The following is a 15,977-nucleotide window of genomic DNA, read 5'->3' on the forward strand; positions in this document are numbered from 1 at the left end:
AAGCTACTCCAAAGTGTTGGCGCATGGATAAAGTGCTTATCACAGTGCCTGGAACAGAGTAATGCTTGGTAGAGAAAACGTTCTGGAAAGGCTGGACACCCCAAGGAGAAGGATGGCTCTAATCTGGAATGGTTAGGTCTTGGAAGGGGTGTGGCAAGGATGACTTAGCCGAGTGCCCCACTTCTATCGGCTCGCACTGCAGCCACAGTGCTCCTTAAGGTGGTCTTCAAGAACCTGCCCACCACCTCATCGCCCCCTCACTTCCTGCCTTCTCCTCTTCCTGGTGTCTTTCAGTCCCTCTGCTTCCTTTATCTGGAATCCTCTTCCCTTGTTTCTTCCTTAAGTTAGTTCCTCCCCAAACTTCACCCCTCACCTCAAGTGTCGTTTCCCCAGGGAAGCTGTCCTTACCCCTGCATTTTGTACACCCTGCCACTTTCTCAATTCGTACCTCTATCTTAATGGCATTTTAGGATTGCTCTTGCTCTCCTGCACTGGGCTGTAAGCCCCACGAAGCAGAGGCTGCATCTGGTTTTGTGTACTAGAGGGTCCCCCGAAACACTTGGCTTTTCTATTAGGCACCTTCAAAATTTTTGTTGAGCGAATGAGTAGGGTGCAAGAAAGGCACGGATAATACGGGTGATTTACGGAGCATGTAACTGCGTGCAGGGTACTGCGCTACGCTCTTTGTTCGAATCATTTTATTCAGTCTCCCCAACCACCCTCTGAGGGAGGTGGTACGATTTTCCTCATCTCACAGACAAAGAGAATGAAGCTGAGGGAGGTTAAGTGACTTACACAAGGTCACTCTGCCGGTTAGTGCAGGGGCGGGAGGCGGGATCCACACCCGGGTCCCTCTGACACCAAAGCAGCAAGCGGGTGGGAGGGGAGTCCAGGCTGGGACGGGGGCGCACTCAAGCCGGCGGAGCATCCCTAGGGAGGGGGCGGGAGGCCTCCCCTGCCCAGCTCCGAGCCGGTGGTGCAGCGCCCGCCCCCGGTCGCGGGCGCAGACTGGCGGCCGCCTCCTGGCCACGTGGTGCGCGCGGCGGGCGCGTCCGAGGAGCCTGCGGCTGCTCCTGGCTCACAGCGCTCCGGGCGAGGAGAGCGGGCGGACGTCGGAGGCTGGGCCGGTGCGGGTGCGAGGCAGGCGGAGGAGGCGCAGAGACAGCGGGGCGGCCGGGACGCGGCAGCCGGCGGCGTCGGGGCCGCGGCCTCTCCCTTCCCGCTCCCTTGGTGTCGGATCCCCGCGCCCAGGGCGCACGGTGGAGAGGGACGCGGTGGAGCCGGCCGGCAACCATGGAACCGGCCCCCTCCGCCGGTGCCGCGCTGCAGCCCCCTCTCTTCGCCAACGCCTCGGACGCCTACCCTAGCGCCTTCCCCAACGCTGGCGCCAATGCGTCGGGGCCGCCGGGTGCGCGGAGCGCCTCGTCCCTCGCCCTGGCAATCGCCATCACTGCTCTCTACTCGGCCGTGTGCGCCGTGGGGCTGCTGGGCAACGTGCTCGTCATGTTCGGCATCGTACGGTGAGTCCGCTGCGGGCCGGCGCCGCAGGGATGGGGCCCGGGGTGAGGGTAGGGATCACGATCACGAACTTGGGACCCCAAGCCCGGACCCTGGACTCCCCGCGCCTCTATACTTCCAGCAGGGGCACCTGGGGCCCAGCGAGAGGCGAGACCGCTTACATCGAGGGGGACACAGGAATGTGTGTCATCGTGTGTGTGTGTGTGTGTGTGTGTGTGTGTGTGTGTGGTGGAGGGGGTTGCGCCGCGGTTGAGTAAATTACATTTGATCATCTGTTGGCATCCCCTTGTTTCTTTGTGGGACAGTTTGGCGTCAGTTTGTGTATCTGTCACAGTTTGTGAGTGGATGGTTGTGACGGTACAACTGTATGTTTGGACGTCGGAAACATGCCCATGGGGTGGGCAGAGCTGCTCTGAGGTGCCACGGGCCTTTGAGGAGACCGGTGTGAGGGCACCGTGCGGGCAGGGCAGACAGGAGGGTGCTGGGTGTCAGCACCTCGCCGTGGGGCCCTTACCAAGTCATATTTGGTGCTCATCTGTTGGTGTGTGCTTGTCCCTAAGGGTCAGTTTGTGATTCTGTCTGAATGTAACAATGTGACTGTTGTTTCTTGTCAAGCCCCTGAAACCCCGAGGGCAGCAGAGCGTCCAGAGTGGCCGTCGTACCTGTGTTTGTGCAGCTGTGTGTGCCTTTGTCAGTGATTCCTGGATACCATGGGGGACAGCTGTGGGTCGCCAGCTGGTTCTCTGTTCCCTTTCCCAGTGGCCATCTGGTCAGGAATTCTGAATAGGATTCAGAGAAGCCTGATGCCCTCCTCGCAAATGCCCTCTCCCATTTTCTCTTGGCCTCCTCTGACAGTCAGTTCTTCTGCCAAAGGCAGCAGAGGTTTGTCTGGGCTGGAGTGGATTTTGAGTTTTCATCCCAGGAAGTGAGGTGCTCTTCTTGAAGTTTATGGAAAATGCTGGGACTTTCTCAGAGAGCCTAAGACGTCAGCTTGCCCCAGAAGTAGCCCTCCTGATACAGCCCACAAGCTCAGACGTGGCCAATAAGGGTTGAGAGGAAAACTTCCATCCTTAAAACAAGAAAGATGCCCTGGTATTTACTGTTGCTTGAAAATGGGTCCTCCATGCTGGTGGACCGAGGACATGGCCCTAAACCTCTCTGGGCTCTGATGCCACCATGCAGGGCATAGGTCAGATCGTGGACTCAGAGGTTGGAGAGATGAACTGTAGTCTCAGCCCAGTCATGGATGCCCAGGCACCATTCTTCCTGCCCCGCCTCCCATCCGCCTCAGTTTCCCTGTCTGAAGAATAGAGAACCAATCTCCTCAATTGGAAAGTATGAATTCCAGGGTGTGGAGTGTCTGCAGGGCAGAACACGATGTGTTGGAGCATGGGATGAGGTGTGTGGGTGTCAGTGGGCTTTGGCATTGATGATCTCTGGGGGATCTTTGCTCCTGCAGAAAGAGTGGCGGGTACAAGAATTTCCTGTGCTTTCCATGACTCATCACAAGCAAAAGGGAGAGAATTCCCCCCAAGCACAGGCGGAACTGATCTTTGCTTTGTGTCTTTGTCAGTGATTCTCCCCACTTCGTAGGCTTAGAGGCAGGCCGGCCTGGGTATGAATCCCTGCTCTGCCATGAACTGGCTCTGTTACTTGGGCGAATCACTTCGCCTCTTCGAGCCTCAGTTTCTTCATCTGTAGAATGAAGTAATGATAAATCTTTCTCCACAGGGTTGTTGTGAGGTGTCAGTGAGAGAGCGCATAATGCACTGGCCTGGCGCCTGGACCCAGTAAATGGACGCTGTCTGTATAGCGAGGATTCTAGATCCTGGAGAGTCCAACTAAAGAAGGGAGCTGGAGGGAGACGCTTGTCCTAAGGTGGGCCTGAGAGTAGCTGTGATTCTGAGAGCTCCAGGTTCCTGGCACCTGCCCTGTCTAGGGGAGCTCCAGGTGCCCAAGTCTGGGAAAAGTTGAGCATCAGTGTGTTCGGTCTCATTTCCAACCTTTTCCTCAGGGCCCCTGACTTGTGGGCTGACTGAGCACGGCTTCTCCACTACCATTGAGCAAGGGGAGGGGCTCCCACTGCTGAAGGTCCACTGTAGGGAGGCTCTGGGCTCGGCCTACTGGGGCATTCCCTCACAGCCTTCCTGGAATCGCATTGCCAAGTGTACGCAAGCAGCTTAGAGGGCCCCTAGGGGTCCCCACGTTGCCAAGACATTTCATTGGTCAACCATTTATGTGAAAACTGTATCTCTGGGTCTGAATGGTTGAATCCTCACCTTCAGTCCTATGGGACAGGCATTAGAATTGTCATCAGCGCCCGCATCCTGCAGATAAAATGAGGAATCTGCGGCTCAGAGAGAGGCAAAGTGACTTATTCTTGGAGGGTACCACAGTTGGCACCAGGCCCAGAGCTAGAACCCTAGTCTGTGACTTAAGTCCAAAACTTTTCTCCAGAGTTGTCTGGGGTAGAGGACAGTCAAAGCATTGGCTGGAAGGAGGGTGGCAGAATTCTGTCCCTCTTTTATTTTTGAGACAAGATTTCTCGCCGGGCGCGGTGGCTCAAGCCTGTAATCCCAGCACTTTGGGAGGCCGAGACGGGCGGATCACGAGATCAGGAGATCGAGACCATCCTGGCTAACACGGTGGAACCTCGTCTCTACTAAAAGCTACAAAAAACTAGCCGGGTGAGGTGGCGGGCGCCTGTAGTCCCAGCTACCCGGGAGGCTGAGGCAGGAGAATGGCATGAACCCGGGAGGCAGAGCTTGCAGTGAGCTGAGATCCGGCCACAGCACTCCAGCCTGGGTGACAGAGCGAGACTTCGTCTCAAAAAAAAAAAAAAAAAAAAAAAAAAAAAAAAAAAAAAAAAAAGATTTCTCTCTGTTGCCCAGGCTGGAGCGTCGCAGTCACAGCTCACTGCAGCCTCGACCTCCTGGGCTTAATGCGATCCTCCCATCTCAGGCTCCTGGGTAGCTGAGACTACAGGCACACGCCATGCTAACTTTTGTATTTTTTATAGAGACAGGGTTTTGCCATGTTTCCTAGGCTGATGTCAAACTTCTGAGCTCAAGCGATCCTCCTGCCTTGGCCTCCCAAAGTGCTGGGATTACAGGCGGAGCCATTGTGCCTAACTTTGTCCCTCCTCTTGTCCTAGAGTCCTCAGAGTGCAGAGACCTGGGACTTGTGCTCCTCTGCATTTTTCAGCCTGTGTATTTTAGGCTGCTGTCCTTTGGGGAGGGGGAATGGTAAGGGCTGGCGCTTAGTCCTTCCCCAGTGAACAGTGAACAAGAGTCTGAGGGTAGAGTAGCTGCCTGGGTCTTGGCTTCTGCTGGAAAAGCCTCAGAGGGGGCAGCCCAGGCGGGAGAAAGGCCCCTGCTCCCCTGAAGGGCTCCTCAAGCTGCGCTCCATCTCGTTGTGACAGGCCCTGTTTAGAAGACAGCCAGTACATGAGCCGGCTGCTGGGTTGAGTGAAGGAGGAGTGGTTGAGTGAGCGAATTCTGCCTGTCAGTCCTGAGCTTAAGCAGCGTGTGGGGGGTAGGGGCAGGGGACAGTGAGCAAGGGAAGATTCAGAGACCCTTGGGGAAGGAAAGCAGGGTGGTGTAGTGGGCAGAGCTGTGGCTCTGGACCAGACATATCTGAGTGCAAAGCCACTTACTTGCTGTGTACTCGGGCTAGTGATGAGCTGTCTGAAGCTCTTCTCATTAAAGTGGGAACACCGACAGCGCCTCCAGGGTAGGGGTGAGGATTAAGTGGCATAATGTGTGGTATCTGAGCCTTTTAGACCCTAAGATCTTTGAGAACAGGGAGGGGCTCTGTGTGAAGGAAGGAAAAGAATTAACTCATTCTACAACACTCTACACGCTCTGTGCTAAATGCCGAGAAAAAAAAAAACCCCACCGTGCTCCAGACCTTCCGGAGCTTAGGGTCTGGTAAGAGAAACAGACATTCGTCACCCAGTCATCCAATAAACTGAAGTTTGTAGCTGTGGTAGGGGCTATCTATGAAAATATGTGGGGGATTGGGAGCCCGTGATGGAGGCAGGGGAGGGTCTCAGCTAGACAGATCAGAGAAGCCTCTGCAGAGCTAAAGGATGGGGGGGGGGAACTGAGTCAAAAGCTGAGGGAGGAGCTGTGGCTGGGAAGCAGGACGCTGATGAGGGCCTGAACGTAGGAACCAGGAGTCTCAGAATTCCAGGTCAGAAGCACCCTCCGTCCTGCAGGCCCCACACTCTGTCCTCTCTCCCCTCCAAGGAGCCACCTGAGAAGCTGTCTCATCCTGGGGGCCTGAGAGGGGCCTCTGGGAATTGCATTTTTAGCAAACAGCCTGTGGCTTGAGGGAATGAGGGGTCCGTGAAGCGTGAGCAGGACTTCTGTGGACAGGTGGTCCCAAGGCAGAGCATCACCCGCTCCTCCTGCTTGTGGGATTGGCCAACATGATGACTCATGCTGGCCATGGGGATGCCTTGGTCCTCAGAGCAGACACCGGACAACTCCTCCTTCTGGGCAGAGTCAGCGTCCTCTGCTGAGCTGGCATCTCAGAGACGTCCCATGGGCAGCCCACTGGCTAGGTGAGGTGTGATGGGCTTAGCAGGCCCCTTACCTGTGGCGGGTGACCCCCTCTTCCTCCTGCCTGGCCCAGATCCTGGGTGGCCCGACTCAGAACCTGGGCAAGGAGTCAGTGCTTTCCCACTTGGCTGTCTGTTCCACAGCCTTCTCTGTCTCCCTGCCTTCTCTGCGCCCTGAGCCAGGTTTCCACAGGTTTGTACCTCACAGCACCCCCTGCCTCCTGCCAGCCTCGGCCAACCTCCACGAGACGCCTTCAGCCTGTGTTCTTCTCTGCTCCTTGATCTCACCTCAGCCCATGTCTCTTCTGATTTTTCTCTTTGTATCAAATGCTGACTCTGCTACTTACTAAGAGCTTTAGCAAGCCAGATCACCTCATGACACCTCTGTCTTCATCGGGAAGATGTGGGTAATAAGTACTACCTCATAGGTACCTTTGTCCTCAGGATTGGATGAGATGATGTTGGCAAAGCACCACGTTTTCCCTCCTATCTAAGGTGACTGCAGCACCCAGCAGGGAGGGGAGTTGGACCAGGCACGTGGACTGTGGCAGGGTTGGGATAGGTGAATGAAGGGTTCTGCTTGTCTCTTCGGTCTCCTGCTGAGGTTCCAGAAGCTGCTGGGGAAAATGCTGAAGTGTCTTCTAGGCAGAATTTGTAGCACTGAATCCCTGTCCTGGTTTTGGAAGCCCCCTGGCTTCTTGTCTCCCTCTCCTCTCTTGGGGTCTGGACCCAGGGCCTCTGGGCCAGGAGAGATTACAGTGAGATGACACAGTGCAGTGGTAAAGGTTGTGGCTAGAGGTCAGGGAGTGCCCAGTCTCTATCCGTGTCCCAGAGGTGTGGCTTTGGGCAAAACCAGCTTAACTTCCCTGAGCCTCATTGTTTTTTTTTTTTTTGGATGGAGTCTCACTCTGTTGCCCAGGCTGGAGTGCAGTGGTACGATCTCGGCTCACTGCATCCTCTGCCTCCAGGGTTCAAGGAATTCTTGTGCCTCAGTCTCCCCAGTAGCTAGGATTACAGGCACTCGCCACCACGCCCAGCTAGTTTTTGTGTTTTTAGTAGAGATGGGAGATTTCACCATGTTGGCCAGGCCGGTCTCAAACTCCTGACCTCAAGTGATCCGCCAACCATGGCCTCCCAAAGTGCTGGGATATAGGCGTGAGCCGGCTCATTTTATCATTTAAAAAAATAGGGTGAAGGCCGGGAGTGGTGGCTGAGGCCTGTAATCCCAGCACTTTGGGAGGCCGAGGCAGGTGGATCACAAGGTCAGGAGATCAAGACCATCCTGGCTAACATGGTAAAACCCCGTCTCTACTAAAAATACAAAAAATTAGCCAGGCATGGTGGCGGGCGCCTGTAGTCCCAGCTACGTGGGAGGCTGAGGCAGGAGAATGGCATAAACTCGGGAGGTTGATCTTGCAGTGAGCCGAGATGGTGCCACTGCACTGCAGCCTGGGCGACAGAGCAACATCCCATCTCAAAAAAAAAAACAACAACAACAACAACAAATTGGGGTGATATGACAGGTTATTGGGAGGACTCACAGAGATTGAGCATGGAAAGGCCACAGCATAGCACCTGGTACGCCCTGCACTGTGGTTTCCTGGCACTCCCGCAGCGGCTGCAGGTGGGCAGAGTGCAGGTGGGCAGAGTGCAGGTGGGCAGAGTGCAGGTGGGCTGTTGAGGCCTAGTCATCTACGTTTTCCACCTTGGGCTCTTTCCCATGTCCTGCATTGCCTGCACATGTACTCAGTCAGTAAAGCATTTGCTGATGCTGACCCTTGCCAGGCCTGTCCAGCCTTAGCTCTCACTGCCCAGACCCACAACTTTAAACCTCCATATGCCCCCTGGCTCCTAACACAGCCATGCCCCGTGCCACCCCCGCTTAGTTGCAACTCCACAGACAAGTGCATCTCCCTGGAACTATGGGAGTCCAGGGAGTCCCCAGACCCAGCCAGAGGAGGGGATGCCTGTGCATCGTGGAGGGGGAGCAGCAGTTGGCTCCCTGGAGAGGTGCGGGCAGAGCATCCCAGAGAGAATCACAGGAGCAACGATTCACCAATTCACCGGGGCTGAGACGAGAGTGCTGGGGACCAGGGTGGCTGTGAGGATGGAGAGGCTGCAGAGACAAAAGCAGGAAAAGCGTCGTAAACAGGTGTCCTCCTTACCGTAGTGTCAAAAGCACCTGCTGGGTGCTGAGCTTGGCTGGGCTCAGGAGCCACCCATGATTCCTGAGGGGGTGCACCTGGTAGAGCAGCCCCAGGTAATTGGAGGCAGGTGTTCTCATGGGGATGTGGAGAGGCAGGGCTGAGGAGAGGCCTGGAGACAGGCCCAGCGTGACTGTGTGAGGGGCCAGAGGCCTTGCTGAGGTTCTAGTCTGGATGTGGGAGCTGAGACTGGACAGGTCCTCAAGAGTCCCCTGGTAAGGATGGCGTGCTGGGAAATGAGGGAGCTTCGGGTCACAGGCCATGGGGAGGGGGATTTTGGAGCAGTCTGTGCAGAACCGTGTTCAAGAGAATGAATTTGGCAGGGCGGGGAGGTGAGGGGTGGGTTGGATGGGGAGGGGCTCAGTGGGGGGAGACTAGAGAGGGCGGCTCAGGGCAATGAAAAGAGAGCCATGTGACCTTGGATGGGGCCATTAAAACCTTGGCCTCAGCCGTCCTCTTTCTGAAATGGAGTGTTGTTGGACCTAACAAGAAGGCAGGAAGCTGTGCATGGTGGTGCATGCCTGTAATCTCAGCTACTCAAGAGGCTAAGGTGTTGATCAGACTGGACAACATAGCAAGACCCCATTTCAAAAAAAAAAAAGGAGGCAGCAGGAGGAGGCTGGGCCAGATGACTTCTGGTGAGGCTGAGCAGAGAGAACGAGCAGCAGCCCTGGCTGCTGTTCCTGCTACATCTCCTGGTCTTGCTGGGAGCCTGCTTCTTCCTGGGTCTTGGGCTCATTCCCTGGGGAGTGTGTGTGACTTACAGACGCACTGGGGTGGGTCCATAGGAGTCACTGAGAACACTGAAGAGCCTCTTCCTAAGCTTCTGCCACATGCCGGAGGCTTCTGGAGCCAGAGGCCGTATTGCGGTTGAAGTATGCAAGCTGCACCACAGCCCTGCAATGGGGGCTTTCTGTTCTCATTTGCAAATGGGGACAAGAAGGCTCGGAGGGAGCGAGTGCCTCTCACAGCAAGAGAGGGGTGGAGTCGAGATTCAAACGCAGGCCTCTCTGACTCCAAAATCACTCCATGTTTCTGTCTGCTGCCGCTGCTGTCCATGACATGGCGGAATGGAGGCGAGTGCTGGGGATGTCTAGGTAGAGAAACGAGGAACGGGGACGGGGTAGAGGGTAGATTGCTGTCTGCAAATCTCTGAAGCCTCTCCATGGGTGGCAGCCATTGAGAGCCTAGACACTGGATCCAGACTGACCTTGAATGACATCCCAGCTGTGCCATTTACTAAGAGAGTGAGCTTGAGCAGTACATACACACCCTCTCTGAGCCTCAGCTTTCTCATCTGTGAAAGCAGCGAGAGACCCTCATGGAGTGGTTTGGAGGAGTTCACAAGGCCTGATGTGAGGGATTTCAGCACAGAGTTAGGCATTTGGTATGTGGTCAATAAACATTTTCTATAATTATGACTCTTTAGAAGAGGAGTCAGACTTGCTTTGCATTTCATTTGATGGACATTTTTTGAGCCTCAGGAACTAGAATTTTTTTTTTCTTTTGAGACAGAGTCTTGCTCTGTTGCCCAGGCTGGAGTGCAGTGACGCGATCTTGGCTCACTGCAATCTCTGCCTCCTGGGTTCAAGTGATTCTCTTGCCTCAGCCTCCTGAGTGGCTGGGATTACAGGGGTGTGCCAACATACTAGGCTAATTTTTGTATTTTTAGTAGAGACGGGGTTTCACCATGATGGCCAGGCTGATCTCGAACTCTTGGCCTCAAGTGATCCACCTGCCTCAGCCTCCTTAAATGCTGGGATTACAGGTGTGAGCCGGAACTAGAATTATTGAGTGGGTGGTATAGGGAAAGTTTATCAACTCAGTATTATAAATTTTCAGCTGGGTGCAGTGACTCATGCCTGTAATCCCAACACTTTGGGAGGCAAAGCAGGAGGATCACTGGAGTCCAGGAGTTCGAGACTAGCCCAAACAATATGGCAAGACCCTGTCTTTACAAAAAAATTAAAAAGTTAGCTGAGCATGGTGGCATGCACCTATAGTCCCAGCTGCTTGGGAGGCTGAGGTGGAAGGATGGCTTGAGCCCAGGAACTTGAGGTGACAGTGAGCTATGATTGTGCCCCTGCAGTCCAGCCTGGGCAACAAAGCAAGATCCCATATCTTGAACTCCTGACCTCATGTGATCTGCCTGCCTCTGGCCACCCAAAGTACTGGGATTGCAGGTGTGAGCCACCACATCTCACCTGAGACCCCATATCTAAAAAAAAAGAAAGAAAGAAAGAAAGAAATTTTCTTCTACAATAAAGGTAACAAACTTATTTCAGAAAATATGGAGAAATTTAAGCAGAGACAGACATTATCCATAATCCTACCACAAAGAAAAGAGCTTTTTCATTTTGGTGTATTTCCTTCCCATCTCTTTTCTGTCTCTCTGTTTCTCAATTATTTATTTATTTATTTATTTATTTGACATAGAGTCTTGTTCTTGTCACCCAGGCTGGAGTACAATGGCACAGTCTTGGCTCACTGCAACCTCTGCCTCCTGGGTTCAAGCAATTTGCCTCCCTCAGCCTCCCAAGTAGCTGGGATTACAGGCGCCCACCACCACACCCGGCTAATTTTTGTATTTTTAGTAGAGACAGGATTTCACCATCTTGGCCAGGCTGGTCTTGAACTCCTGACCTCAGGTGATCTGCCTGCCTTGGCCTCCCAAAGTGCTGGGATTACAGGCGTGAGCTACCACACCTGGCTTTATTTTTATTTCTGAGATGGGGATCTCCTTATGTTGCCCGGACTGGTCTCGAACTCCTGGACTCAAGTGATCCTCCCACCGTGGCCTCCCAAAGTGCTGGGATTACAGTCATGAGCCAACACACCCAGCTTTGTTTTTCCATTTTAGTGAAATCAGGATCACATGTTGAAGTCATGATGACATTGCATGTAATATTTTGTGAGATGCCTATTCACTTAACATTGTATGGTAAGCATGTGCCCTTCTAGTTTGAAAACATGATTTTTGATGGCTACATTGTAGGAATGTGTTCTTTTTCCAGTGACTTTTATTATTTCCAATATTATGCCAATCTAACTAATTCTGCTGCCTGGGCATGGTGGCTCACCCCCATAATTCCAGCACTTTGGGAGCCCACAGTGGGGGATCACTTGAGCCCAGGAATTCAAGATCAGCCCAGGCAACATAGCAAGACCCTGTCTCTAAAAACAAAAAAATAGTAATAATACATAATGCTGTGAACATTCTTGGACACGTGTGTTTGCACACATCTCATTCTTTCTTTCTTTTGAGATGGGGTTTTGCTCTTGTTGCCCAGGCTGGAATGCAATGGTGCAATCTTGGCTGACCGCAACCTCTGCCTCCCGAGTTCAAGCGATTCTCCTGCCTCAGCCTCCCGAGTAGCTGGGATTACAGGCATAAGCCACCATGCCCGGCTAACTTTGTATTTTTAGTAGAGATGGGGTTTCTTCATGTTGGTCATGCTGGTCTCTAACTCCTGACCTCGTGATCCGCCCACCTCAGCCTCCCAAAGTGCTGGGATTACAGGCGCCCAACCCTGAGATTTTAAAAAGAATGACTTTTAAATGCTGTGATCTCAGATTATCCTTTCCCCTTGCCTGGCAGATGTCTGGACTTTGAGAGGCAGGGGGCTGTGCAAGGGCAAGGCATGATTTCATTAACCTCAAGAGTCCTGGGACCTCAAAATCAAATTGGCCGCACGGAACGTCATAACATGCACAGGAAGAGGGATAATCGTGGGGGTAGAGCAGAAAGTCTGGCTTAAATGAGCAATTTACCATCCTCTGCAGGCTACAGCGGCCCCGTTACCGGCTGGGGGCTTTGGGTGGAATGAGGGGGTGTCTGGGCTGTGTTCTACTGATTTATAGTTCCCTGGTGCAGCTGCAGAACTCAGTAGCTTTGTCTCTGGCCAGCAAGGGTGTGTGCAGAAAGAATCTTGTCTTCTGTAGCTTTCCTAGTCTTTCTTTTCTTTCCCCTTTTTGTTGTTGTTATTGTTGAGATGGAACCTCACTTTATCACCCAGGCTGCAGTGCAGTGGCGCGATCTCGGCTCACTGCAACTTCCACCTCCTGGGTTCAAGTGATTCTCCTGCCTCAGCCTCCCAAGTAGCTGGGATTACAGATGTACACCACTACACCCGGCTTTTTTTTTTTTTTTTTTTTTAGACAGAGTCTCACTCAGTCGCCTAGGCTGGAGTGCAGTGGCACAATCTTGGCTCACTGCAAGCTCCACCTCCCAGGTTCACGCCATTCTCCTGCCTCAGCCTCCCAAATAGCTGGGACTACAGGTGCCCGCCGCCACGCCTGGCTAATTTTTTTGCATTTTTAGTAGAGACGGGGTTTCACCGTGTTAGCCAGGATGGTCTCGATCTCCTGACCTCGTGATCCGCCCACCTCGGCCTCCCAGAGTGCTGGGATTACAGGTGTGAGCCACTGCGCCCCGCCTATTTTTATTTATTTATTTATTTATTTATTTATTTATTTATTTATTTATTTATTTATTTTATTTAATTTTATTTGAGATGGAGTTTTGCTCTGTCACCCAGGCTGGAGTGCAGTGGTACCATCTCGGCTCACTGCAACCTCCGCCTCCTGGGTTCAAGTGATTCTCCTGCCTCAGCCTTCTGAGTAGCTAAGATTACAGGTACGTGCCACCATGCCTGGCTAATTTTTGTATTTTTAGTAGAGATGGGGTTTCACCATGTTGGCCAGGCTAGTCTCGAACTCCTGACCTCGTGATCCACCTGCCTCGGTCTCTCAAAGTGCTGGGATTACAGGCATGAGCCACTGTGCCCAGCCAGTTTTTGTGTTTTTTTTTTTTTTTTTTTTGAGATGGAGTCTCGCTCTGTCACCCAGGCTGGAGTGCAGTGGCCGGATCTCAGCTCACTGCAAGCTCCGCCTCCTGGATTCACGCCATTCTCCTGCCTCAGCCTCCCAAGTAGCTGGGACTACAGGCGCCTGCCACCTCGCCTGGCTAGTTTTTTGTAATTTTTAGTAGAGACGGGGTTTTCACCGTGTTAGCCAGGATGGTCTTGATCTCCTGACCTCGTGATCTGCCCGTATCGGCCTCCCAAAGTGCTGGGATTACAGGCTTGAGCCACCGCGCCCAGCCCAGTTTTTGTATTTTTTTAGTAGAGATGAGGTTTCAGCATGTTGGCCAGGCTGAACTCAAACTCCTGACTTCAGGTGATCCTCCCACCCTGGCCTCCCAAAGTGCTGGGATTACAGGTGTGAGCCACCGTGCCCAGCCTGTCTTTCTTGATAAGTAGAAAGAAATCAAACTTCAAGGTCCTGTGAGGTCAAAAAAAACCCCATTCAAGTCGGGCGCGGTGACTCATGCCTGTAATCCCAGCACTTTGGGAGGCTGAGGTGAGTGGATCATTTGAGGTCAGGAGTTTGAGACCAACCTGGCCAACATGGTGAAACTTTTTCTCTACTAAAAATAAAAAAGGTAGCTGGTTGGTGGTGGTGCATGCCTGTGATCCTAGCCACTCGGGAGGCTGAGGCAGGAGAATCACTTGAGCCTGGGAGGTGGAGGTTGCAGTGAGCCGAGATCGCACCACTGCAGTCCAGTCTGGGCAACAGAGTGAGACCCTGTCTCGAAAAAAAAAAAAAAAAAAGCACCATTCAAAGAACACCATACAGAGAGAAGCAGAATTTTCCTGCCCTACAGAAATGACCTTGTCACCGAGACACAGAACTGTGACTCATGGATGATGGTTCTTTTTCTTGAGCACCTATTTTATGCCGGGCACCCTGCCTAGAGATGTACATATATTATCCATTTAATCTTTGCAGACCTCATAATGAAGTGAGTGTGTTGCCCCCACTGTATACATAAGGAAACTTGAGGTTCAGAGAAAGGACGTAACATGCCCAAAGTGCCAGGATCATTTTGAAATCAGAAGACTGTTGTTCTGAGCCCAGAGCCCACACTCTTAGCCATTGCCTTGTTCTCTGCCACCCTTTGTGTCAAGTTCAGCCCCTCCGATTCACAAATGAGGAAACCGAGACCTGGAAAGCTTCTGTGTCTTTTGAGTCCATGGCCAAGGCTGGACTAGAACTGCTTTTCCTATCCCCTTGCTCCCTTGCCTTGTGTCTCTTTGCACAATTGGGATTTCCTGAGGTGAGGGAGAGGGAGGAAGTGGCTGGAAATAGCAGTACTTGAGAACACCAAGAAGTCGGTTCTTTTTTTTTTTTTTTTGAGACGGAGTCTCACTCTGTCGCCCAGGCTGGAGTACAGTGGCACAATCACGGCTCACTGCAACCTCTCCCGGGTTCAAGCGATTCTCCTGCCTCAGCCTCCTGAGTAGCTGGGATTACAGGTGTGCACCACCACATCCAGCTAAGTTTTGTATTTTTAGTAGAGACAGGGTTTCACCGTGTTGGTCAGGCTGGTCTCGAACTCCTGGCCTTGTGATCCGCCCACCTCGGCCTCCCAAAGTGCTAGGATTACAGGTGTGAGCCACAGTGCTCAGCCCAAGAAGTGGGTTTTTACACAGGGCAGCCTGGCCTAGGGGCTACTGATAACACATGACAGGCCTAAAGAACTCCAGGTTTCCTGGGGCAAAGTCAACAGCAGGGGAGGCAGCCCTGTCCTTCGGCGGCAGGTGGACTAGGGTTCAAATCCAGTTTCTTTCTGACTGTCCACTGTTGAACTCAGCGTGCTGTCTGTATTCTCATCTGTGAAATGGGGATGATAGAAAAACTTCTACATCATCGGGTTGTGCCCCCCGAAGTACCACGCACAGTTCTAGGTACTTGGGATGCAACAGTGATGAAGACACAGTCCTTGCCCTCATAGAACCGACAGTCTAGTGGGGAAAAGATGGACAGTAAACAAATAGTTGTAAGGCCAAGGCTATAGGCAGTGAAGTCAACCGAAACAGGCATTGGGTGAGAGGGTGGCGGGGCTGCAGTCATACAGGCATACCTCAGACATACTGTGGGTTGGGTTCCAGACCACTGCAATAAAGCAAATATCTCAAAGCAAGTCACACACATTTTTTGGTTTCCCAGTGCATATGAAAGTTGTTTACAGCTGGGTGTGCTGACTCATGCTTGTAGTTCCAGCACTTTGGGAGGCTTAGGTGGGCAAATGGTTTGAGCCCAGGAGTTCAAGACCAGCCTGGGCAACATGGCAGAACCCTGTCTCTACAAAAAAATACAGAAAATTAGCCAGGTGTGGTGACGTGCACCTGTAGTCCCAGCTGCTCGGGAGGTTGAGATAGGAGGATCGCTTGAGCCCAGGAGGTCGAGCCTGCAGTGAACCGAGATCACGCCACTGCAGTGCAGCCTGGGTGAGACAGCCAGATCCTGTCTCAAAAAAAAAAAAAAAAAAAAAAAAAAAGGTGTTTATACTACACTGTGATCTATTAAGTGTGTCATAGCATCATGTCTAAAGAAAAATATACATACTTCAATTTTAAAATACTTTTGTTTCTAACAAAATCCTAATGATTGTCTGAGCCTTCAGCAAATCATAATCTTTTTATTGATGGCTGCTGGTTGGGGTGGTGGTTGCTGAAGGTTGGGGTGGCTGTGGCAATTTCTTAAAACAAGGCAACAGTGAAGATGCTGCAGCAGTTGACTCTTTCGTGAAAGATTTCTCTGTAGCATGCGATGTTATTTGATAGCATCTTACCAGCAGAACTTCTTTCAAAATTGGAGTCAGTCCTCTCAAATCCTGTTGCTGTTTT

At 52.4% G+C, this 15,977-nt stretch overlaps 1 protein-coding gene across 1 annotated transcript in view; it reads left to right on the forward strand.

The window, feature by feature from the left end:
* Nucleotides 1-1,058: 1,058 nt before the first annotated feature.
* OPRD1 (opioid receptor delta 1) overlaps nucleotides 1,059-15,977 on the forward strand; it is a 54,432-nt gene continuing 39,513 nt past the window's right edge. The window contains exon 1 of the mRNA XM_010380330.2: nucleotides 1,059-1,520. Within this exon, the coding sequence (XP_010378632.1) occupies nucleotides 1,294-1,520 (227 nt within the window). The 5' untranslated portion in view covers nucleotides 1,059-1,293. The remainder of the gene's footprint in view (nucleotides 1,521-15,977) is intronic.

The sequence above is a fragment of the Rhinopithecus roxellana genome, chromosome 12 (genome assembly GCF_007565055.1).
Source record: "Rhinopithecus roxellana isolate Shanxi Qingling chromosome 12, ASM756505v1, whole genome shotgun sequence".
In the NCBI taxonomy this organism is placed as follows: domain Eukaryota; kingdom Metazoa; phylum Chordata; class Mammalia; order Primates; family Cercopithecidae; genus Rhinopithecus; species Rhinopithecus roxellana.